General features: G+C 36.0%; 1 protein-coding gene across 1 annotated transcript in view; it reads left to right on the top strand.

The window, feature by feature from the left end:
- Window positions 1-24,565, top strand: part of ODAD2 (outer dynein arm docking complex subunit 2) — a 71,567-nt gene extending 47,002 nt beyond the window's left edge. The window contains exons 18-20 of the mRNA XM_088061731.1: window positions 1,986-2,174; window positions 2,762-2,983; window positions 24,452-24,565. Coding sequence (XP_087917857.1) covers window positions 1,986-2,174; window positions 2,762-2,983; window positions 24,452-24,565 — 525 coding nt within the window. The remainder of the gene's footprint in view (window positions 1-1,985; window positions 2,175-2,761; window positions 2,984-24,451) is intronic.
- The last annotated feature ends 252 nt before the right edge of the window (window positions 24,566-24,817 follow it).

Below are 24,817 nucleotides of genomic sequence, written 5' to 3'. Positions count from 1 at the left end.
ACATGCAGCTCACATGGTAATAGGGTGGAAGAGCATCACCCTTCCTTCTCTTTCTCAACTGCTTTTCTGAGCCACAAACCTGTATTGTCCTTCTTCTACATTTAGATTCTATTTTAATTTCTATAAGGACCTCTGTTATATGTTCATTTTGGGGGTATTTAGGACTTCTGCATGAAGTTTGCTCTTAGATGCTGCCCTTCTTCCACATGCTGTAGCTTGTGGTTTTTTACCCTTACACGGTTTAGCTTTAACCTCTCCCTTCCAGTCTCAAGATTTGTTCTGCCTGTGGCAAAAAATGTTTCATTACCAGCAGGCCTACCCACTGCTTTTACTTTCTGTGAGAAGGAAACATCACAGCTAAGAGTTCTGTTTGACATCTAGACCCAGAACTAAAAAAAGATGAAACTGCAGCATCTTATGAAATCTTCATTTACCAAGTCCGTGATTTGATGGATTTGCTCAGCAAAGCTAACACAATTCAGTTAGACCCTACTCTGTTCATAAATCAGTCCCCAAAAAGAAATAAATATAATCAAAACCATGCTTGGTCTTCAGCATCCCTCCCTAGCCCTAGGAAAGTTCATACAATCCATGTTTGCCCTCATATGAAGTTCAGAGGGTTTCAGGAGAGTGTCTAGTAGTTTTTATTCAAAATTCTCCTATTGACCTGTTGAAAGGAACGAATAAAAGTAGTTCCACTTGCAGACCTTTCTTTCCATCCCTGTACATTTATCACTACTGAGGAGCACAAGCTGAAATTTATCCTATGAAGTTACTGCCAGTCATTTAACTGCTTGGCTGTGGTTCCAATATAGTAACAGTTTGACACCAGGCTGTCCAATGCCACCTTTACATGTGCCACCTAACACCACTTCAAAGGTCTGTGCTCCAGAAATTTCTAAATCAGAGAGAATACTTCCATATTGAAAAAACTCTGATTTTCTTTTTTTCTTTGAATTTGCCTAACGTAAATTTTTGAGAGCCACTGCAATCCTGCTCCAAGGACTTCCAACTTTTCGACTGTACTTTGTTTTGAAACAACTTTGATTCTGAACATGCCACCTACTAATTTTGTCTGATGATCCCAGTTCTTCTAGAAGAGAGATCCTGGTGTGCCCTTCCCATTCTGCTCAAGGTTCTGTACATCTATATCACACTGCTCCTTCATTTTCTTTTATTACCTTGAGTGTCCTAGTTGGTTAGTCATTTCTTCTACCCTTCCACAGAACAGTTCACTACCACTGATTATTCTTGTTGTCTTTCTCTAAAGCTTTTTTAATGTTAACTTTTTGAAGATGGTAATAAAGGACTAGATCTGCCCACTGTATTCAAGATCAAGGCACACTGTTTTCTATTTATTTTATGGGCAAACTTAGACATTTTTCCAGGGTAGTTTTTGTGTTCTTTATTCATATTTTGCATTGATTTTTCATACACTGAGGTGCACCATGGTTCTCCCACAGTTGCTGTCATGGCTTGTGTAACTTTCCCTCTTAAATATTCCTGAGTGCTCATGGGCATTGATACAAGAAAATAATATTGTCATCCTTTGTCTTAGCTGTCAGACTAAATGTAGGAAACAGGAGACACTTTGAGAGCCTAAAGTGTCTGTTGCTGTGTTAGATGCCCTAAGGTGTGCAAGGCATCCATCTGGCCACTCTGATACAACTGATAAGTGAGACTTGCACCCTTCTAAAGTGACAGCTTGAGACTTTTATACCCTGCGGTATGAAAAATGAAAAATGATAGATACCTTTATTTAGGCATTGCATTTCTGCCTGTGTGCTGATATGTAAAACAGTCTAACTCTCATACGTCAATCAAAAGAGCTCCAAGTTCCAAATTAGCCATATTTCTTGGTGAAGGCAACACAGCAATAGCTGTAGTTTTGAATAAATATGTCGTACCAATCTGTTTTTTTAAACATTTTCATATAAATACTGATTGAATATTTAAAAACTACGTTTCTTTTGATTCTTATTTAGAATTCTGGGGAAATGGTTCGATCATTTGTTGGCGGCTTGGAACTGATAGTCAATTTGTTAAAATCAAAGGATAAAGAAGTTTTAACAAGTGTATGTGCAGCCATTGCAAATATAGCTAAAGATCAAGAAAACTTAGCTGTTATGACAGATCATGGAGTTGTCCCTCTGTTGTCCAAGCTAGCAAACACAGTAAGTAACATTTAAACATGTCATACAAAGCACTGGAATTTCTTACATCAGACTGCATTGTGCCCATCTAAAAGGTTGTGACAGGAGCAGTAGATTTTGCAGCAGTTACAAGGAAGAGCTGTAGAATCATTCCTCTATGGGACATACATTAGACATCAAAACAGTCTGTGTCTGCTACTAAAATTGGTTTGGAAGATGAGCTTCATTTTAATAGTTACTGTTGCAGAATATTGTTTTTGAGAGGTGCAGCTGCTGTCTGAAAAAGGCACAAAGGGTTGAGAAAACAATAAATCTGAACATGCAGAAAAATCCCACTGATGGGGCTATATTTTACATTTTAATGCTATCTTATCTAATTTCCAGTCAGTCTAAAAGTACCTTTGAAATAATATAAAAATTCACAGCACTTGCTATAAAAAGAATATTAAGGGATTTTAATAGCTCTATGCCTTACAGCTCTCTCCAGTTTTAATTGTACTGCAATTAAATTGGGATGCCTTAAAGATGTGTGGGAATACAATTCTGCTTTCTGATGAATTTTTGTTGTGTGTGTTGACTTTAATTTGTTATGTTTCTACTTTCTTTAGAACAATAACAAGTTAAGACGTCACTTGGCAGAGGCCATTGCCCACTGTTGCATGTGGGGCAGCAATAGAGTTGCCTTTGGAGAGACCAAGGCTGTGGCTCCTTTAGCACGTTACTTGAAGGCAAAGGATCCATTAGTTCATAGAGCTACAGCTCTGGCTTTATATCAACTGTCAGAGGATCCCAACAACTGTGTCATCATGCATGAAAATGGAGTGGTGAAGGTGAGGTGGAAGCTTTTTCTTATTTGGGGTTCAAACTGTTTAAGAGGTTTGGCATGGTCAAAAAGAGAGATCTTTAATTTGAAATAGTTCTTGAATACTGCTGTGTACCTCAAATTTTCTGAACTTTATACTAAAAATGTTTGGTTAATTAGTGAATTAGTAAACAGGATTTTGGAGCCAAAAAGATTACAACGAGGTGGATTTGGGGAATGGAACTATGATGTGGACATTCACCTTTAGAGTACTTCACTCTGACATAGGCTGGTAGTGACATGACATCAGCATTTTGTCGTTCTCCAGTGACATTTGCTAAAGAAGTTGGGTTGTCTTAATGGATTATTGCCTAATATGGCAGTAAGTCACCTAGACATTGAATGTAACTGAGTTTGGGGACAAATTGGGTTAGAATAATACAAAGGCTTAGTTTACCTGGAGCTGTTTTGGTGAATTCTTTATTTTATTTTTACTTATAAAATTCTTATGTTAGGAGTTAAGCATAATCAAATTCTGCAAAGATCTTATCCTAGAACAAAATTTTCTTTCAAAAAGATTTTTTAGCGAAGTTTTGCCTCACTAGTTGAAGGCAGAAGAGTTGTTCCTTTGGCACAGGAGAGATAAGCATTATGGCTTTAGAGATGGAGATAGTAGGAGTTCTCAATTTTCATAAATTCCCTGAAAGATTCACTATATGCAGACATTTCATTTTACTTGATCTTCAGGTAAATGTATTTACAGTAAGAGTTGACTTATAATGCAATGTTATTACTACTGTTGATTTTCTGCCTGGCTTTATGATAGTGTAGTTCATTGTGAGCTGTTTCGGTTCTGGCACAGGTAATGGTCCTGAATTATCATGCATTTATCTGTAGTTGGCTTAAAGCATCCACTGGTCAAAAATACTAAAATATTCAGTTTAAGGGCCAGTACTTGAACTTGCTCAAATCTAAGCTACCCTTTCAACACCAGAGAGTAGCACCTTCCTTTCACAGTCGTATTATATTGGCTATACAGCAAAGAGGAATATATGGTGTACTACAGCATTAGCACTTGATTTTTTAATCTTGCTTCTCTCTTTGTTCAACTGGCACAATCCATTTTCTGACCTCCTGTCATCTGTTTTCTTTCATTTTATTATGAAGATTTCAGGTTTTATAAGTTGTAGCACACTGATTCTGAGATGGACTTTTAGAATAATTCCACCTCACTCTAGATTCACCTTTATTTTTCAGTCCTAGTTAAAGTGTTTGGACTAATAAAAAACATTAATTTGTACTTCCAGATAAATAGGGATGTACAGAAAAATATAACAGGTTTTAATGTTTTTTATTATTCACAGTGTTCTGGATTTTCCAGATGTGCTAGTCCAAGTGCTTTTGTTCTGTGTTGCTAGAGCTGAGCCAGTCCTGAAGCAAATCAGCACATGCACCATGACAGCTCAGGACACAGTTGACCAATCCACCAACACTTAAGAGCTTGACTTCCTTGCTGGCACTGTTGGAATTGCCATCAAGAACCAATTACTGAAGTTTCAGAAAGCTTGGAGAGGCATTCCCAGATGGCAGGGAGAGTGGGTGGAGATTTAATAGTGCAGTCACAAGAGTCAGAACAGGGCTGAGTCTCGCCTGGCCTACTGAGTTGGTCTGCCTAGCACAGGCAAGACAATATTTGCAGCACTCTGCTCAGTGCTTCGCAGTAATGACAGAATGCCTGGCTGTTTTCATTCTTCTAGTCTTTCCAGTGAGTAGTTGACTGAAAACATACTTCGTATTTCTATAGAGGTTGTTATATATAGGTTATTCCAGGACCAATCATATTTTTTCTAAGAAACTTGTTTGGATTTGTTTGATATTTTTTTCATGTTTTACCAGATACCTGGTGTTTCAGTGATCATGAACAGTTGGATTAATGTCACAGCCTCTGTAGTTGTGACTACAACGCAGGTGTTCTTCAGCACATGTTCATGTGCTGTGTTCACATACAAAGAATGTGTGATGCTTCAGGGAAACATTTAGCCTGTGTGAATGACACAGTTGCTGAGTGCTTTAACAGTTGGTCCGAGACTTTCTCAAAGCATTAGACTTTCTGACCATTCCCTATTCAATGTGTGTACACATGATTTTGTCCAGGAAACCAGTAATAAAATTATAAACAGAAAATAATTTCAATCAGTTTGTTGTATTTCATATTTTGCTACCATTTCAAATATTATTTATGAATCACAAAGCAACAGTTGTGAGAGAACCAGTGTTGGAAGTTTTCACCTATTTGTAACTGCACCCAAAATACATTCAATTTTCTCAAGTGAGTCTGTATGATAAAAATCTTGGGAAGTCACTGGTGTATGTCAGCTGCCTTGTGAAATTCTGAGGAGACAAATGGGGATTTTGGAGGAAGTTTAGAAAAGCAGTTTTATGAAGTTTTTCTTTTATGTTCAGTTCCACAATCAATGTTCGTATGACCAGGAATGGAACAATGGTTATGACCTGTGACAGATGAATAAATGCTTTCTACTACCAAACACCAGAACGTATTTCCTCTTTCTCAAGTAAAAATTCATGGCTGTGCTGGAAAATAGATTTGCATTCTCAAAGATCCAGTAATGACATGTGGAGCACTAGACAGACGTAGAAATTGATAGACATTAAGAGTAAGGAACAGGTATCAATTTGAATCCAAGATTGCATCCAGAAAGCAAGGGAGAAGAGAAATCCAGTGAGGGTTTGGCCCTTTACAGCTGAGATAAGCAGGAATATCAGGCAGCATTCTTTATACTTGGAGTCTGTCACCATTGTAGAGAAGAGAAATAGGAAAATTCACAGGCAACTGAAAGCAGCACCAAGACATTACTACATTCTTCATGGAAACATTAGAACATTTCCCTTAAAGATATTGCAGAGGAACAAAGATGTCCGCTTATATTTACCTGCTGCTGAAACCTTAGAACAATCAAGCTCATTCATGAAAAAGATGTCTAACTATGAGCTAAAGAGTACAGGTTTATTATAAGGGATGCCCTTGTAAGACAAATTGTAAAAACACTAGGGAGGAAATGGGAGACTGAGGAAATGCAGTCACTTTAGTAATGAAAAGATGAGTGTAAACATGTTTTAAAGGAAGAAGTAAAGTCATCAGAAGATGCTAAAGAATATTTAAATCATTATCCTACAGACTGTGTCAAGATAATACAATGCTACATTGTGCAACAGTCACTTTTTTCTTGGTTATATTGGCAAGCTGTAGATTTGGATTGTGTCTGAAGTGAGTTAGTGAGGATGGTGGTGTGATAGATCAGGCACTTATGAAACCGCTCATAATATACCTTCTAAAAGGCTTCAGAGATTAAGAAATTCAAAGTATATACAAGTGAAAAATATGTAGCTGATTATTCCTGGTCATTCTTCCTTTGCAAATGAAGGAAGATAAAATAATCTCTTATGGAAGTTAATTTCTGCTGTTGCAGAAGTTAATTTCTGATTTTGTAAGTGATAGAAAGGATTTGTTTTTGTGGATGATGATGTTGATGTTGATGATGATGATGATGATTTCTGTGTAAAGAAGGCCTAGGAAGTTTGAATGGCCTCATCACCTACAAAGTTGAGGCCAGTCTTTTATTATGAGGCTAATGAGACTCTGAAGAGTCTCTGAGGAGATTATTAAAGTAATGAAAAAAGTAAGAACAAGAGAAAATAAGCAGCTAAAGTCAGGCTGTGGAAGAATAAAAATTAATCAAATTAGTAATTCATCTTAACTTTAAATGTTTACACTGTGCACATGCCAAACTGAAATAGTCATTCCAATTCTTATAATAGCCAAGGAAGGAGAATAGTTTTTTACTGTTTCACCTCTTTTAATTTGGACGTTTATGCAAAGATAAGGTATCTTGATTTCTACTGGCAATATTTTCTGGTCTTCTTTGGCTTTAATGACAGTGCAGGTTCAAAGGTCAGATCTGCACATCTGTGCTGGAGGTATCTATGTTTAATGGGGTGAATCCCATCCAAGGCAGTTGAGAACTTTTAAAAATGACAAAACAGTCCATTTCATTATTAGGTAGGAATGACAGAATTCTGAATAATAGTGCAATAAGAAAGACCTATTAAAAATATTAATTTTTCTTTTCCTAGAATACAGATGAGTTGAATTTATATGCTATGATGGTGATGAAACTCAATCTGCCCAGCCATAACTGAAGCACATTTTGAGTATGATCTAATAATGCCAGATGTTTTGAATTAGTGGATCTAACTAACTTGAATCCAAGGATTTTGAAAGAGATCTTTGGAGTATTAAGGATGGATTCCTTTCATCTAACTTTGGCCACTTTTAGGTATGGAGTTTAAAGTAGTCTAAACTAAGACACCTTCTGTAGGCAATGGAAAGAGAGAGACACCTGCAGACTCATTCTAGCTGAAAATAGATGCCCAAGATATCTGCAAGGAATAGACTCATGAAAGTGCCTAATTTTCTCCACTGAATGTAGTAAGGACCTAGGTGACTAGCTCAGACTAAACAGCTAGCTTTCAGACAGCTGAATTTAAATTAATATCCTCCTGGATGTTGATTTTCAACAAACTTGTGGTACAGGGGAAGTTGCAGGGCTGGAAGAGAGGTAATATGCCAATATTTAAAAAGCCCAAATAAGATTACAGTCTGGTAAACTGGACACTAATCTCAAGTTGCATAGTTGTAGGTCCATACGTTATAATACTGGAAGGATCATTTTAATGACCGAGTCTGACTGGTTTACTCATGCAAACCAGAGACATTGCTTCATTTTTTTCTGTTTGGAATAGAGTATATCTTTTAGAAAAACACTGACTCTTTACTTAAAAAATTCCAGCGATGGAAAATCCACCAGAGACATCATAACTTGTTCCAGTAGTTAAATACCTTCCCCATAAAAACATTTTCACCTTATTTGTAGCCTAAGGTTTGTCTAGCTTTATCTTATGCAGTTACTTTTGCTTGGTAAACTGACAAGCCCTACATAACTTCTGTTCTCATATACATTCATATTGAGAAAATTTAATTGCTTGCCTGATTGTCATATTTTTAATTAGGTAGACAAGTGTAATCGCTGATGGGATTTCTATATTTTTAATTCTTTAATTATATTTGTGTGTCAGCTCTGAATTTTTTTATTTTTGGACTGAATTGCAACATACTTCAGAACAGAATTCAGTATTCCAGTAATATCTGTATGAATACTTAAATCAGGTAAAATAACTTCCTTGTTTCTGTGTAAACTCTATTTGAACATCAGAGATTTTCATTATTCTGTTTGACCACAGTATTGCACTCAAAGTTCATATTTGGCCAGTTTTCTACTGTGATTTTCATGTCTTTTTGGAAACAGATCCCCAGGTTAAACCTTTGCATGGTATAATGTTGGCCTTCATGCAAAGGAGTAGAAATTTAAATCTTGTGAAATAAGCTGATTTTTTTTTTTCAGGTGATTAAATCAGATTTTCATTTCTTGTCAGAACACTTTATAAACATTAGATGACTTAGCTCTCATTTTTGTATCAATAATTCACAGTTCAAAAGCAACCACAAAATGTGTTCAAGCATTTTATTGTTTTAGAGAGGAAAATATTCAGAGACCAACACAGTTACTCGTCTTGTAATGCCTTTAAAAAAATAATTCCTTTCCGCAGTAGGGGATTGCAGCTCTGGCAGAGATAAGATTCATTAGAAAACTAAAGGATTTTACTGGCTGAGAAAGTGGTAAATACTTTTGAATTATAGAGACTCAAGTGTATTAAGGTCTGTGAGAAGAAGACCAGTGCCTTTCACTGTAAAGGGTAAAGCTAAAAAATGCCTGTTTTTGCCTGCCAATGAAATTATACTTCTGCAGGTACCCAGTCAGATGGTACATAAATATCCTAAAACATTTAAGGAGAACTTCCCACTGAGGTGATTTCCAGTATCTCATACAAGGATCCCTTGATGTTTTGACTTGAAATTTCTGCTTGAATTCTGAACTAATTATCTAATAGTAAAGTTGATAATTTTTCTATTTATGCATTTTTTCTGTGTACTGTGATGAAGCTTAAAGGCATTGATCACAGATAAGAGATTTACTTTGCTAGGGAATGATGTGTACCTGCATGAGAAGAAGATGACTCCAGAAAAACTTTCAATTTAAATGCAACACACAATGAAGTGGAGGTGAACAAACAGATAGGACTGGAGTGCTAGAAAGAATGTAAAATATTCATATTTGATAGTTTAAGCAATACATTTTTTTTTACTGCTAATTCACAGCTGCAATTCAATCATCTTAAGTAAAATGTAAATATTTTTTATTTTATAGTTAAAAACTGACTGCAAGCTTTTTGTAAAAATCTAGAACCACTGGAGAGTAGCCAGTCACCCAGACTTTGAGGCACTCGCACCATATGGGAACCATAACTGGTGCTGCTGGCAGGTTTTTGCATGTGTGTGCCTGTGCTGAAGGCTACATGAAGTCAAAGTAAATTAGTCTCTCTTGAGCTTTGCATTGTTCTGAGCAGCTTTTATTTTCCAAATTAATTTAAAGATATTTTTCTATGCTGCACTATGAAAAAGTCAATTTTCTCCTATTCTTGTTCCATTGTACATAGAGAACTAATTATTTTTGGGCTAGAGGAACCATTAACCTAATGATTAAACTACAAACATGAATTGCAGATGATCAGAGTTTTTATTCATGTTCTGATATTTTTTATTATTACAAGTGTCTATCCAACCTACCCAAGCATAGAACTGATCTTTAGCCTTACTCTGTGGTCTGGTTTATGCTATTATTTGCCCATGGAAGTGCTCTGTTTTCTTATATTACAAAATACTAATGGATGCCTTCTGGAATATCAGTTGTAGTAGATTATAAGAATGTCACCAGGAATGCTGAAAATAAATTTTAACTGCTTGGTACAATAAAGTGGGCAAAGAAGACCCTCATTCCCTAAGAATGGGATTTGATTTGTATAATCATGCCTTTTAATATTTTTTTAAATTAGTCTTTTCATCAGGGTACAAGGGATGCATGGGAGGGGAGGTAGGGAGAAGGTGGGCACCTAGGTTGGGCTTGTTGGTTGGTTGGTTTTGGTTTATTTGGCAAAGAAGCCATAACAGCTATAATGTATCTTCTGAATCTTGGGTGCAGTTAATAGGAGGCATTCATGGTTTTTGAGCTCAGTTCTTAGCAGCAGAAAGGTTAAGCTCTTCTATTCCCTTGTAATATTCCAGGATATAAAACCATCTTGTTTAACCACAAGTTCTGAAAGTTATTGTGAAATGTAGATTACATATTTGGAAGGTTTTTTTATAATGACTGTGTTAAAAAATACAACTTCTGTAATTTATTGTGTAGAGCTTCCAGAAAACTGGTCATTGTTTGCTAAAGTCATAAATCCTTACAAGAAGATTTGGCTAACCATTTTATGTGCAAAGACTTTCATAAGACCATCTTTGTGAAATAAATAGATGGAATTAGAAAACATGGAAGACAATTACTAGTAATTTCTATTGAAAACATTCTAAACCCAACCTTTTATCACATAACTATATTTATCTGGAGCATAGAAAATTAAATGCAAAAGCTCTGGCACCCACTTGTTTAGGGGTATTTGGCAACAGGTTTGATTGTTCTCTTGTAGGGGCCTTTGGTGAGAACATTAAATACACAATATGGAGTTTTACATAATAAAGCAGGGTTTAATATATCTTCATAAATTAATGAAAAATATTTCATGTAATATCTATGCAATAGTACTATTCGGGTATAATAGTATTTATTTTCAATTTACATATTTTTGTTGTAATTTTAAGTTTAGAAAAACCCCCTTTGTAAGTGTAACTGTAACGGTTTGCTCTGTTCAGGCTCCACAGTTCAGGCTGGAGATACGGCGTGTCTGGCACATACTCCAAGCTGATGCCTGTTGCTTTTTATAACAGTTGTTACAGTTCTTGGACATCAAGAAAGAGGGCACTAGATTCCAAAAATTCTGCATGTCTGTTGTCTACAGAAAATAGGCCAAATCCCTTCACCCACAAATGTATTGATCACATCGCACTTACATTTTGGATATAAGAGATTCCATAAACTAAGTCACATACTAGCATATTTTATTCCATTTCAGAAGGATTAATGCAAATTTACAGTGTTACACCAGTTTCCATTGTGTTAGCAACTGCCAGGTTACGTTAAACATTTTGCTTACAGTTTCAGCTCCAGGAAGCAGGAGCCAGTAGCTGTTCCACCTTCATAATAAGCAAAATGTCACCATTCATAAAGTAAGAGTACTTTTATGTAAAACATTTTGCTTTTCACCATTGACAAAGGTAATGAAGTTTGGCTTTAGTATAGATTAAGCCTCAGACTTTAGATTACTTTTTTCAAAATTTCACATTACTGAAGTTTATGATATGTAGCAAGTGTTCTGTTAAAATCTGGCTGATTGTGGATGGGAAAAAACAGCAGCCTAAGGGAGATCAGCTTATTTTTGCCCAAACTCTGTGCTTCAGGAGATCTCTAATTTTGTAACATTTGGATAACAAACCTAGAGGCTGGCATAAAGCTCCTCTTGGCACATTTTAAACATCTTTTAGTCTTATAAAAAGAAGCTTGTCCCACTAAGCTGTACGTTTGTTGGAGCTGTTTAACAGTAGCTGTGCCCTGCAGCTCTTTTAGTGATAAATGAGCCATTTCAAATAAGGGCAATTGCAGCCAACTGTGCAGAAGGAATCATTAAAAAAAATTTAAATAGACATTTTTGAAGCTAAAAAATGCACAAACAAAGTATGTTAAATCAGAATATATACTGCTCCTTTTAATGGAAAAGATTGCTACTGGCTAAGTCTGCCAGCTTCAATAGGTGTGCCAAAAAGCCAAAGAATCTGGCAGAATCCACAGATAGCAGTTCCATCTTTCATCTATATTTCTTTTCTGTATTTATCTTGCTTTAGAAAATGCAGAGAATGTCTTTTCCTTCTGACTTGGCACTATTTCCAAACCACAGAAATACACAGAGCAGCTTCTTGCAATTGTTTAGCTCCCTGCACCAGTCTTATCCTTGTGACTGTGTGAATCATTTCTTTCTAATTTGGCAATAATAAGAAAGAAGAACATTAAAATATTTTTATGTTTATGCAATAGTATCTTAGCTGAACTGTCAGATATAAAATTAGTTTTCTTAATTAAGAGACACTGTGTTTTATGTGTAAGTACAGAATTCCAGGTAATTATTTTTGACATTTAGCTGATCAAAAATTGTTTCCTTGTATGTAAGGAGCTATTCAAAGAATCTGAACATAAGAAATACCAAGAACAAAGTTCTTCCTGTAGAATCAATCACTCAGTTCAGTTTGGCTTCCAGCCCTACTTACTCATTGTAATCTCTCTTATGTTGCCGTTGCAAAGAGCGCTCTCTGGTATCCTTCAAGTGGTAGGGCACAACTTACTGACATCACTTTCAAGGTAAAGATGCTAAGGAAAAGCCCATTTGCGTTGTGTGGATTATGGGATGGGCTCTAGTGTTAATGTTCCTGGTCAGTGTTCTGTTCTTTGGCATTAAATCTAAAGACAAGGCTGCCAGGCAGCACAAGCCTGATGAGAATTCTGTCCTGACTTGAGTGTGGGCAGGGACAGGGTATGAATTGCTGATGCAGTTATGCTCATTTTACAATCAATTGCATGTGAAAGCTAAAATGTATCTTCTCAACTATGAGTGAGAGTTCATTTGATTTAATTTTATTGAAAATTTTATTTTAATTAATTTTGCTTTTATTTCCAAAGGTAATTTGTGGCTGTATTTATCAGCTGCTAGTCAGTGCAAAATTTCTTGCCATGGTTTATGATAATTCTTGATCTCTGGAAGCTTTGAAGAAAAAAAATGTAATGTTAAAGTGAGAGAATATTAGCTAGTAACACTTTTTAATTACCAAAAATTGCAAATTACACGTTACCTTTGGATTAAGGGTGGTAAAGCTAGAGAGAAGGTGCCTTTAGGCTGATTCTAGTGTACTCATTGAATTTGTGTTGAAGGTATAGATAAAAATAAAAAAACTTTTCCATGACATAGGACTGAGAAAGCAGTGACTCATAAAGGTGCTTCCATACTGCTGTATGGGTATGACAGTCCCAAATACTAGGATAAGATACATAATTAGGGCTCTGTGGAAATAGAGAAAAGTTTAAAATATCAAGAAGGTCTTTGGAACACCTGAAATCAAAATTGCCCCTCTGAAAGGTCCTGTCCTTCACCAGTTCTGGTCTATTATCAACCCTGACCACAGGCATGTGGGATGAATCCAGGTTTATTTGCTCTTTGTATCTCTTATATTGTATCTGTGAAATAGAACATTAATTAGACTGGGTTATCTCCTTCTCAGAATTCCAGAGAGACATAATTGCTGGACTCCATAGGCATTATAGGATAAGGATATATGTATCGAAAAAAGGTCGGTCATACTTTGGCACTGCATTTGCAGAACATTCACGGTATAGAGAATATTTTATTAGTATTTTGATTCTCAAAGCATTTTGTCTTTCCATAAGTTCATTACTCTATTGGTGTGCAATAATCCTGTTGCTGTTTGGAAAGGTGGAATTGACCATGCTTGGATTTTAAGAAAGCATTGAGCAGTGCTTTTCACCAAAAACTGTTAAAGAAGAGAAGGCAGAGTCCTGGAGAGGATAAATAACTGTTTAAAACTCAGGAATCAAAGTGCAGAAATTAGGATGAAGTTTTGGAGTCCAAGGATCTTGTCATTTAGTATTTCATAAATGAAAGTGGGAAGGGTGGTAAATGGTGAGGATGCAGACTGCTGAAAATACAGTTCTCCATGATAAGTGCCGACAGAGAAAATTGCAAACTGCAGTTCCATAGAGGTGCAGAACCATAGAGGTCAAATCTCCTGTGCAAATACATCACAGCTCAGTGCACAGCTTTCCCCTTTCATGGATTTACTGCACTGAACAGTTTTGCACACTGCACATGCAGCAGATACAGAGAGACTGCCAGTAAGTATTGGTTAGAACTGAAAAGATGTCCAGATGTTTGAGTGAGGCAATAAAGTCCTTGCAAACAATTTGGACAGAAAAATTTGCAATGTAAGATAGAGTTAGGGACACCATGAAACCCTGACTTTGCTTCTGATTGCTCAGGCTGTTTCTGTTAATCTTTCTGCTCTTGCTCTCATAATCCAAGAATCCTCATAAAATTTGCAGTTACATGTAGGTGTTATTTATCCCTGAATTTTTGTTGACATCCTGGAGTGTGGGGGGAGAAACTGATAGTCTGTGTAATTCTTCGGCATCAGAAATGCATATGAGGGAATGGTATTTTGAGAAACCCCTCTTTCACAAAATTTACAATATTCTGCATAAAGATACTTCTTTTAGGAGAAGGATGTTAAATTCCTTAATTGTCATCATGAATCAAGCCCATGATGCACTGTTTAAATGAAAAACTAGCCTGTTTGAGTGGAGAGCTGATGAAGTAGAGAGTACATTCCCCATGTGGGAGTAGTACTTTCTTTTAAATCATCCTCCACATACTGTTTTTATTAGGTGGCAGAATGCCTCAAACATACTCACCCAAGAATGCCCAATTTGGTCAGTAATGTTCTTGTGCTTGCACTAGTGTTGTGAAATAATGTCTTGGGTAGCTGGTTAGCACCAATCATTTCATCCTACCCAAGGGACAAAGTAACCACCACACAAGGTTTAAATCATGATTCTTTTTACCTTTTGCAGTAAAATTCAGGTAGAAGGTTCACATGACTTTTTTTTCCTGTGTTAAAGCACAGAGTTGCATGGTTTTAGTAAATTAATTTTCACATCTTCCCCCGCATGCTTTAACCAGCTTTAGCAGAGCTTTTATGCATGTGGTACAACCTCCACTTGCCCAAGCACAACTATAACTTTCTTTTTCTGGAACTAAAAAAGCTCGAGCAAATGAATAAGCCAAAAACATTTCCAAAACCTGAAGCTTGGAATTGAAGCTGAGAAGTTAATAAAAACAATTGGGGAACAGGCTTTTTTTCTAATCAGAGAAAAGTTTTAAATTTAACCTTTATGAATTAATTTTTCATTCCCTACTTCATAGTTATATCTTTAGAGAGGGAAGGAAGCAGATCAAGGTGTTGAGTATTTCTGACATAGAAAAGTCATACAGGTATTATTGATTGCTTGTTTGCATGCAACACAGTATTTTTAAAAGTCTCTGATCTCACAAAGCTTCCAAAACCAGCAGCCATTCAAGCACTTTGTGGCCAGAGTCCTTGAGTGGCTTTGGAGAGATGTTTTCCTTATTTTTGAAAAAATATCTAACTCCCTCTAAAGAACTGTATGCAAAACACAAATACTTCAGTTGAATATGGCCTAATTGGAGTGGTAATTCAAGCAACTCTCTTTGTTTCAATCACCAAGAAACCAAAGCATTTATCTGTCACAATAAGTGTACATGGTAATGTTCTTCCACAACTCAGACTTTTTAAAATTGCACAAATTTCTAGAACTTGTAAATGTATTTTATGACAGTTGACCCAACTGTTCATGAAGAAATTTGCATTTATTATAGGAAGTTTACTACTTAGTATAAAATAATTTGGTTTTCTCTAATAGCAAAAAAGCAGTTTGAGAATCTTGAGAAATAAATGGTATTGTACATTTAATTTTCTGATATCATACATTTAGATTTACTAATATGAATGAACATGTGGACTATACGTATACCCTTGTCCACAAAAAGCCCTACATCTTTTCTTGCTCCATTACATTCAGTTTCATATTTGTATGAATAGAGCTGATCTGTGTTCATACCATCTATACATTTATTTACCCTGGGTTCTAACTGAACATTTTCTAGTACATTTACTAGTCTGAAATCAGATTATATGTTTATATATTATATGTATACCACTCATCTTCCAGTTTATGTAAATGTATGCACTGTTGCCACCCCCACATCTTAAAACACAAGACTATAGAACAGTCTTCTTGTATGCCACCAAAAACAGCTTTAAAATACACTGGCTACTTATTTCAAATAAATGCTATTGTACAAATTCACAGGGAGAACCTCCTGCTTTTATCCCTAGGCTTTGATATATAAGGTTTACTAGCAAAAGAACCTTGCTGGTTTTGATTAAAATGATCGTATGTAGGGAGACTGACCTTTAGAGCATTGGACCTAAAGCTATATTAACTTTAGAGATCAAAATCAGTACCTGCAATTGAATGCAGAAGAGAGTTTGAAGTCAGTTCACGCATACCAGTAGATCTAACATGCTTTTAAAATACTGGTACAGTCAGATTGTGTTCTCAGATCCCTATTCTCAGGATAAGATGCACTTGAGAGAAACATTGCAAAATTTGTCAATAGTCTGGAAACTGTAGTGTCCCTTTACTGCAGTTCAGTGTTGTCTTCAAAGACAGAATAGTTAGAGTACATTTCAGGAGTATCAGATAAACCAAAGGAAAAAAAATACATATACTGAGAAATCAGGCAGAGCCCTTCAGAGTTAATGGACAGCTTAAACCTTATTTTTTTCCTCTGACTTGCTGATGACAGTTTATTTGCAACTGTTCCTGATTAACTTTCATATAATCTTCATATGATTGCTAGAAATAGACAAAGTTATAGTATTTGTATCCATAGTAATGTTAAAAAAATTGAAACAAAACTGAATTAGCGATTCTTTCTTAATTTCCTATACTACTTCCTCAATAATGTTTGAGAAGGAAAGGAAAGGTAAAAGTTGTGCTTCTGCAAAATGAAAAGGAAAGCAAAGAGCAAAAAAGCAGGTAAGTATGGAAAAGGAGCAGGAAATACAAAAAAAGAAAGGTTGATCAGGCTTGCAATGATGTAAAGGAAGGATAGTCCCCAACATATTACTGAGCCAAAGTAAATTGTGAAAGGAAAGGGACATCCATGACATAATTTCACAGTTTTGAATGTCCATTCCATATAATAAGTAATCAGTCTTATAATTTAATATTAACAAAATAAATTTCCATTGAAATGAAAAATAAAATTTTGAAATGTCGCTCTATTGAAATTATAAAAAATTCTTTATTCTCTCTATGCCACCAAAAGCCTTTTTTATGTTAATCTTCTTTTGAAAACTACAATGAAATAAAAATAAAATACAGAAAGTGTTTCAAATAAAAATATGCTGTGAGACCCTGAGCTTCATCACTTTTGGATTATCAGATCTGCCTATTGTTTTTTATGGGATGAATTTCATATCCCGTAAGAATTTCTGTACATTGGAATGTTCATGATGATTGAATTTTCTTAATATTGTACCAAACATCTTACAACTGAATGTAGATTCAAGCTGTCTTCCTTTAACATCTCCAATTAGTTCCATATAATTGTAGCTTTTAAACAAAGATTAGAAATTATTTTGATTAGTAGTTTTATTTAACTGCTTCACCTTTGCATGATATTTTTATTGGTAGTTAGATTTACACCTGAAATAGTTGTCAATATTCCTCTGAAATCCTATAAGCAGTAAATTGAGGTGGAAAAAATTGAGATGGGAAAACCTTTAAACTTAGAGTATTTTAAAGTAGTCTGCAAATTTGCAGCTTCTAAACTATTCTACATTTCACCGTTTGACATTATGTTGATTTTCTCCTTGTCACTGATATTCACAGTTCTCTGCCCATTTATTGTGTCTTTGGAGAGAAGGAGGGCATCCTTCTCTAAATAACTATATAACAAAAAGACAGTAAAACAGATGAGGTGAAGAGAGAGCTGTAGAGTCTATTCATATTTTGTAGCTATATAAACATTTGCAAGTATGTGTGTGTGTACCATAATTCCCTTTAGGCATATAGGTTGTATGTATGTCTCCAAAGTAAAGCAATGCAACATTTAGCATTATTGGAGAGTATGACAAATATATTCTTATTTTGTATGTTATTATTGTGTGGTCAAGACATTTCTTTTCAGGAGTGCTGTTCCCATTCAGATGTTGAAGGAATATGGTCCTTGTCCCAGATACCTTTCAGTTTAGTTGTAACAAAGGAAGGGACTAAACAAAATAGACAAGAATTGACAGACAGCAGGTGGGAAAAATGGAAAAATGAAGTTCTACCAGAAGGATTTTAAACTTCAAATCTATCATGGTGTAAAATCAGTTGTAGCTCACTGAAACTTTTATTCTAACAAAACAATAAACATCTCATGGTAAAGTACCAGTAATCGTATGTTCAGAATACTTCACTGAGACTATCAAGCTCTGTTCTTCTTTTCCCCCATTTCCTGGCATTTTGTGGGATTCATTTTGCCAACAGTCATTTTGTCCCAGGTGGTCACATAAGAAAAATTACTTGCCAAGGACAAATCACCCGTCTTAAGTCCTGAGATAGGTGAGATGGTTTAAGTGCACAAAAAACTGCAGGCAAGTTTGTTCTCATCCTAACTTGAAGTCCTGCACCTCTTTGCAGCAAGTGCACAGGTTTTCCAGCTCCTGTACCCTTTCTGAGGGAAGGTTGGAAAGATGAGAGTTCCTGGCCAGCCTGCTGCCTGCCACCATGTTCAGGTGTATCTTAGCCCGAGCTGCATCCATTGGACCTTCTGATACCCCACAGCCATTCTTGAGTGATTCCAAGAAGTTGCCCTTTTCCCATGACTGCCAGAATGGAGATGTTTTTCATGGAAGAGAGAAAAGACAGAAATAGGACAAGAAAGGAAAATAAGCCAGGTGTAATCTTCCCAGAATTTCCCCCACCCTAGTCAGCTTCAGTTTCACCTCTTTATGTTCACAATGAGGGAAGTAGGCTGCACCAGGAGTTGCTCTGACTTTAGTCCCAGGGAGGAGAGATCCTGTGCAAGGGGGAATCAGCACAGTGAGTGTTACCCCTGCCCATTTTTTGCCTTCACTGGAATTTCTTGGTACTGGATTTTGTACAGCTGCTAGCTCAGTGTTCCCAGGTGCATGGGACTTTAGTTTGGAATCTGTTTCCTTTGTGCCACCTGAGAAAAGCAAAACAAACAAATAAAACATCCCAGAACTTACATGACCATCTTCTTCTTAAAGAGTCTGCGTATGGTACATGTTGTCATCTTTTTGTTCAGGTGAAAAGGAAAATCAGGAAATTGGCCTGAATTTTAGTTTAGAAAGAGCAATTTAGCTTAACCTTCATTAAGCTTTGATTGTGAAGTATGTTTTATTATTTATAATTTAATTTTATGAGAAGTATTTTCATCAGAATATGTGTAACGTAACACTCAAACTAGGTGCTTTAATATTTTCCAGTGTGCACTATGGTGTTGAAAGTTAGAAAATGCTGGCTGGATCTAGACTGATACTTTCTTGGATAAGCTTCTGCCATATGCTTTTATTTAAAGTATTTTTTTTTTTCTTTTAGGTTAGATTTATAAAAAACATGTGAAAATGTCTTTTTTTGAAAAAGAAGTGTTACGCAATTAGAAAATCACAGTGCTAGAAATTTAGCATCCTTCAGGAAATGTTGCATATAAAAGAAGCCAGATACTAAATCTAAATTAAAAAAAAAAGAAAAAAGTCCTACCACCAACTGGAAATGCTATGTCAATCTACAAGATGTTGTACTGAAGGCTGTGTCTTTAGTTCCAGGAATTTTAAGCTCTGTGTGAACTCTGACTGGCTTCCCAGTGTAGATATGAATCTTGTTGAAGGACTTTGTCCATATTTCCTTCTGATTATAAAAATTTAAATAAGATTTGTTTTACAGGGCAGAAAACCTAAAGAAGCCAGGACAAAAAGGGCATTGAGTATTTTTTAATATAGTTATTCTTTATTAATCATTTTCCTTCATGTTCACAGGACTCTGGGGTATTGAATAGGCTGATCTTTTATCTGTTTTATATGAGCAGGGGAGCCTCTTCCCAACAGCCTTGTTCTATGCTTTCCATTGTTTTAGAAATCTTGTTGTGGATACATCACATGACTAACCTTTTATTTAAAGATTATTCCATGCAAACCTCTATACTTCCTGAAAACATGACACCCTATGCTTCCTGCTTCCCTCCTCTGAGTCTGGAAGCTGCAGTGACTGTGGCTGAAGGAAAGTGAGTAATTCTAAGTTATTGTAACCAGTACATGGAGACCATCTGAGATTTTTTTCAGATTTAGGGTTTGTTGGTACAAGACTTACCTCTGCTTTTTCTGCTTTTAAATCTCTTTGGACTACTTCTTTTGTAGAAGTGAAAAAATCTAGAAAGACATCTAGACTATTTGCAGTAATACAGGCTAGAGACCAACATGCTGAGGAGCAGTTTTACTGAAAATGGTATGGAGATTTTGTAGGCAACAAGCAGAACATTAGCCAGCAATGTGTCCTGACAGCAAAAAAGTCACAACTCTGGACTTACAGAAGGAGCACAGCCAGTAGGTTGAGGGAAGTGATTGTTCCCTTTAGTACTCATGAGATCACTCCGAGAATTCTGCACCCAGCTTTGGCCTTTGGTGTAGGGAAGATACGGATAAACCGTAATAGGTTCAGCAGAGGACCACCAGGATAGTCAGAACCTGAAGCACTTCTCTGTGAGAAGAAACTAAGGAAACTGGGCTTTTTCAGCCTGGAGAAGAGAGAGCTTTAAGTGGACTCAATAGCAACCTTGCAGTTCTGACAGGGAGTTCAGTCCTCAAAAAGTTGGAGCTAGGCTTTGTACAGCAATGCATGGCAAGAGGATGAGAAACAATGAGCATAAACTAAATCAAGAATAACTGAGCACAGGGAAAACCTTTTTGTCCACCATCAAACATTGCAATAGGTTGCCAAAGACGTGCCATCTCTGTTCTTGAAGTTTTTCAAGATCAGACTTAAAAACTCTGGGCAACCTGGCCAAACCTTTTATCTGACTCTGCTTTGAGCATGACACTAGGCTAGAGACCTCCTGAGAGCATCTCCGTTCTGAATTATTCTGTGATTGTGTTGTCATAATATAGTATCACTATTCTGGGGTAGTAATAGCAAAATCTTAATTGTTCTGAATATTTAAATGATTTGGCTGTGCATTGCTTTTGGAATCCAGAAATGTTGCATATGCCCTGTACATTCTCCAAACAGCTTGTATTTGTGCTTATTTACTGGTATGATGTGCAAACTGTGCAAAAATATTGGACTCTAGCCTTAGAATATAGATACCTGCCAACAGAAAATGAAGGCTACATGGTGCTGCAAATGCTTTCTCTGTCTATGGAAAGTGCCTTTTATGTGCCAGAAAGAAGCATTTATACCACATGCTTTTTTTACTGCTTCTCACATCTGTTAGCATTTACATGTGTCAGAAAACAATACCTAAACAGTAAAGGGAAGGGATACATGAAGTTCAAGGGTATTATATCAAGAAAAATGGCATGTCATATTACACTAGTACATTGGAATAAAAGAAAAAGGAAAACAATTTCTTGGACTTGTCAAATATACCAAATATGTGGGGGTAGTTTGTATATACTATCTATGAATGCATTTCCATACCTGAATTGAATGACCCAGATTGCCAGTAAATGGAACTGAACCCATGAAAGTGTCAAGGAGTGATCATCAGGAGGTGAAAGAATTATAAATCTCTTGGTTTATTAAAAAAAGAATAAATTTTTATTTCATTAAAGGCAGGATTTATATCAAAATCTTCAAAGTTGGATTCCTAAATACAGAATTACCTGCTTCTATTGAAATATTTTGCATTTTTGATAATCTTCTCTTCAGCTGTCTTTTTGTTAGTACAAAAGGAGTAGGTTAACTGACAAATGTTGCTGTATATCCACAGTCCTTAGAGGAAGCTACTGTATTGGGCAATGTTTCCAAGAATAGTCCTTTGAAGTCTCACTGTGAAAATCCTGAGATACAGTGTAGCACTGGATTTTGTATGACGTGGCAGTTCTTGCAGATGTTACCACTGGCAAGTGATTTAGAAGAGCAGCAAATTAGAGACACTGATCTGTGATCTCCTGAGCACAGAAGGAAAAAAATCAGTATTTGATACCTTTGTAAAAATTGGTGTTTGCATTGGTTGCATATGTACCATTTGTTCTTTAGGCATCTATTTGGGTCCTTTGTACCAGTTTCATGCAGGATTCTGTTCTTTGATGCCTCAGCCTGATTTTCCAAAATGCACCTGCAGTAAAGAGCACGGACTGCCCCCTATAGCTATTGTTATGGCTTAATATTGAATTGTCTGTGGAAAGTGACAGAAAAACACCCATTCTCCTGTGTCTTTTGAGCCTAGAAAGAAGTGATAGCTAAAATAAGATAATTAACCTTGAAATGAGTGCTACCTAACACGTAGTCATAATAAAGGCAAAGGTCAATTTTTGTTTTTTCCTATGTTCCAACTAGATAATGTATCTCCAAAACATTATTTTTGATGAACACCTGCTTTTGCACATAGATACAAGTCTTATCTGAAATTATTATGGATGGTAGAGTTCCACACACTACACGGAAATAGCCTTGCATTAGATCTTGTGAAGATGCAATGAATAGTCACATAAGGCATATGGTTTTCTTGCCCCCAAATTTAAAACTAGAGCTTTCATAAAACCACCATATGAATGGCATGTGCCTACATATTTTTGGGTTTGAGTCAGGGATATGAAGGATCTATAGCAGGTTTCTTCTGTTAGTGTTGCACAAGAAAGTTGTGAGGCACCCAAAGAATCACTTGGTAATTTAAGCTGATGAGAGACCATCTCTTGAGGAACGGCAAAGAAAAAATATCTACATCCATCAGTATTTCTGAAGAAAAAAATAGAAGTTAAGCATTTGAGAAGCTTGCATTCTGGTCTTAGTGCTTTGTAGAGCTCCTTTATCATTACAGGTAGACCTGTTGTCTCCTTGGTCTTACGTCCATTTAAAGTCAGTGGTGAACCTTCCACTGACTTCTCTGGTAGCTGCCCCTGGCCCAGGTTTTGCACACAAATAAAGTATAGAAACATAAACCTTTCTCATATCATTTCTTCTCATGTCATTTTAACTCTGGCCTTTACTTTCAAAAGGGTTCATATTTTAAGAGTTCTACCTAGCTACTTGGACCTAAATATCTGATTACAGTAATGGAAATTTTCAGAGGGATTGCTAGAAAAAATTATCATTAATGCTTAATTGACATAATACTGTTTCTGACATAATTCAAGCCTATAACAGGCAGTCTTCCATGTTGCATATAGGGGTCAAAGGGTGAAAGGTGACTGGAAAGATGCTTGTTTTGTACATTTGGCTAACACAAATACTTCCTCAAGTACAAAATGCTTTGATCTCTCCAAGTAAATGCCATATGTGTGCAGCTGTGGCCCATGCCTCACGACTGCTGGAAGGTTAGGAAAAGGTAGCATATGAATTTGATGTCTGCATTCAATTTATGCTTTTATATTTAGCAGTTCATAATTTTGTGTAATATTTTAGCTGTATGAAAAATATGCACCAGAGTTGAGTGATAACAGATTTCTCTGTGGTTTAACTCAACATTGTTTGGGTGAATACAGATTCCTAAGTATTGCAGACTGAAAATACAGGTTTTAATTAGAGCTGTCTGAGCTTCAAAATACCTGAACGCACATTAAGCCTGGCAAATTTTCAGAAGTCTGGGGGTTGTGTGGAGCTGATTTAAGCTAAGCAAGAGTCTTCTCCTTTCCAGCTATATTGCATTTGCAGTTGCATCACTGACTTGCAACACACTGAAGTGAGATCCAAACCCATTATTAATGGTTTTCTGATATGTAAAAATGTTTTATCACCAAGGTCTGTCTTGTGTCCTACTCATGTTGAACAGTACCTTACTCCCAGGGAATTTCCACTGAAAAATTTGAATGACTTCCAGAGTAAAGGATCTACTACACATGACCGAAAAGCTGAATCAACTCCAAAAAGTTTATGCCTTTCTTGAGCTTTTGTTTTTCACTTTTACATGTAAAAATTTAAGACTGATATGCCCAGATCTATATCCCTCAGGCTACTTAACATGAGTAGTTTGCTGTGACATTAAAGAAACCTACTGCAGTCAATGGGACACAAGGGTCCATCACATGAATCCAGTTTTTCATTATAAAGACAAAAAAAAAACAAAACATGGCTTTCTTTATCAAAAATATTGAGCATGTACAATTATACTGGTAACACTGGAGGGAAAATTACGACTCACATGACTCACATAAAGCATGTGCAATTTCTCCTTACAATAACAAAAATGCAAGTCACAATCAATAGACAGACATAGTGCAATAACTAGAAAATAAGACATGAAAATATCAATTCAGGTAAAAATATGATAAAATATAATGCATCTCACTTTTATGTGGATGTTAATAGATATATGCATACAAAAGTATACACGTAGTAGATACATGTGGTGTTGTTAATATGATTGTAAGTATTTTATTTATCAGATATGTGGGTTAATTCATGCAGTTGTTCTAGATATGATTTGAATGTTATTGACACAGAAGCACTCTGATTTGTTTTTTTCTCCTCTGTGTTTTTGCTAGCTCCTACTGGCCATGGTAGGCTCTACAGATGACGCTCTGCAGGAGGCAGCAGCTGGTTGCATAGCAAACATTCGCAGATTGGCTCTGGCAACAGAAAAAGCAAAATATGGCTGATGCTTCAGCAGATTTTACCAACACACTTGTTTAGCAATTCAGCTACACTTAAATACACAATTACTCCTTCTAGTGTCTGTATTTCATAGCAGAGCTCATCTATCTGAAGATAATTTAATAAAAACTAATCTGTGGAAACTTACGTTTAATTTTGCATTACTGGTTTGATAAAACACTCATACCTAATTTTGTGTGTCTTTTAGCATTGCATCCATCTAAAGACCACCAGTTAAGATATGTCAGACATCTTCT

This window comes from Pseudopodoces humilis, chromosome 1, assembly GCF_049639895.1.
Source record: "Pseudopodoces humilis isolate 2021_Gansu_Grassland_sample_001 chromosome 1, ASM4963989v1, whole genome shotgun sequence".
NCBI classification, from domain to species: Eukaryota; Metazoa; Chordata; class Aves; order Passeriformes; family Paridae; genus Pseudopodoces; species Pseudopodoces humilis.
The sequence above is the reverse complement of the archived record's forward strand: the minus strand, read 5'-3'. Positions and strand labels throughout refer to the sequence as shown.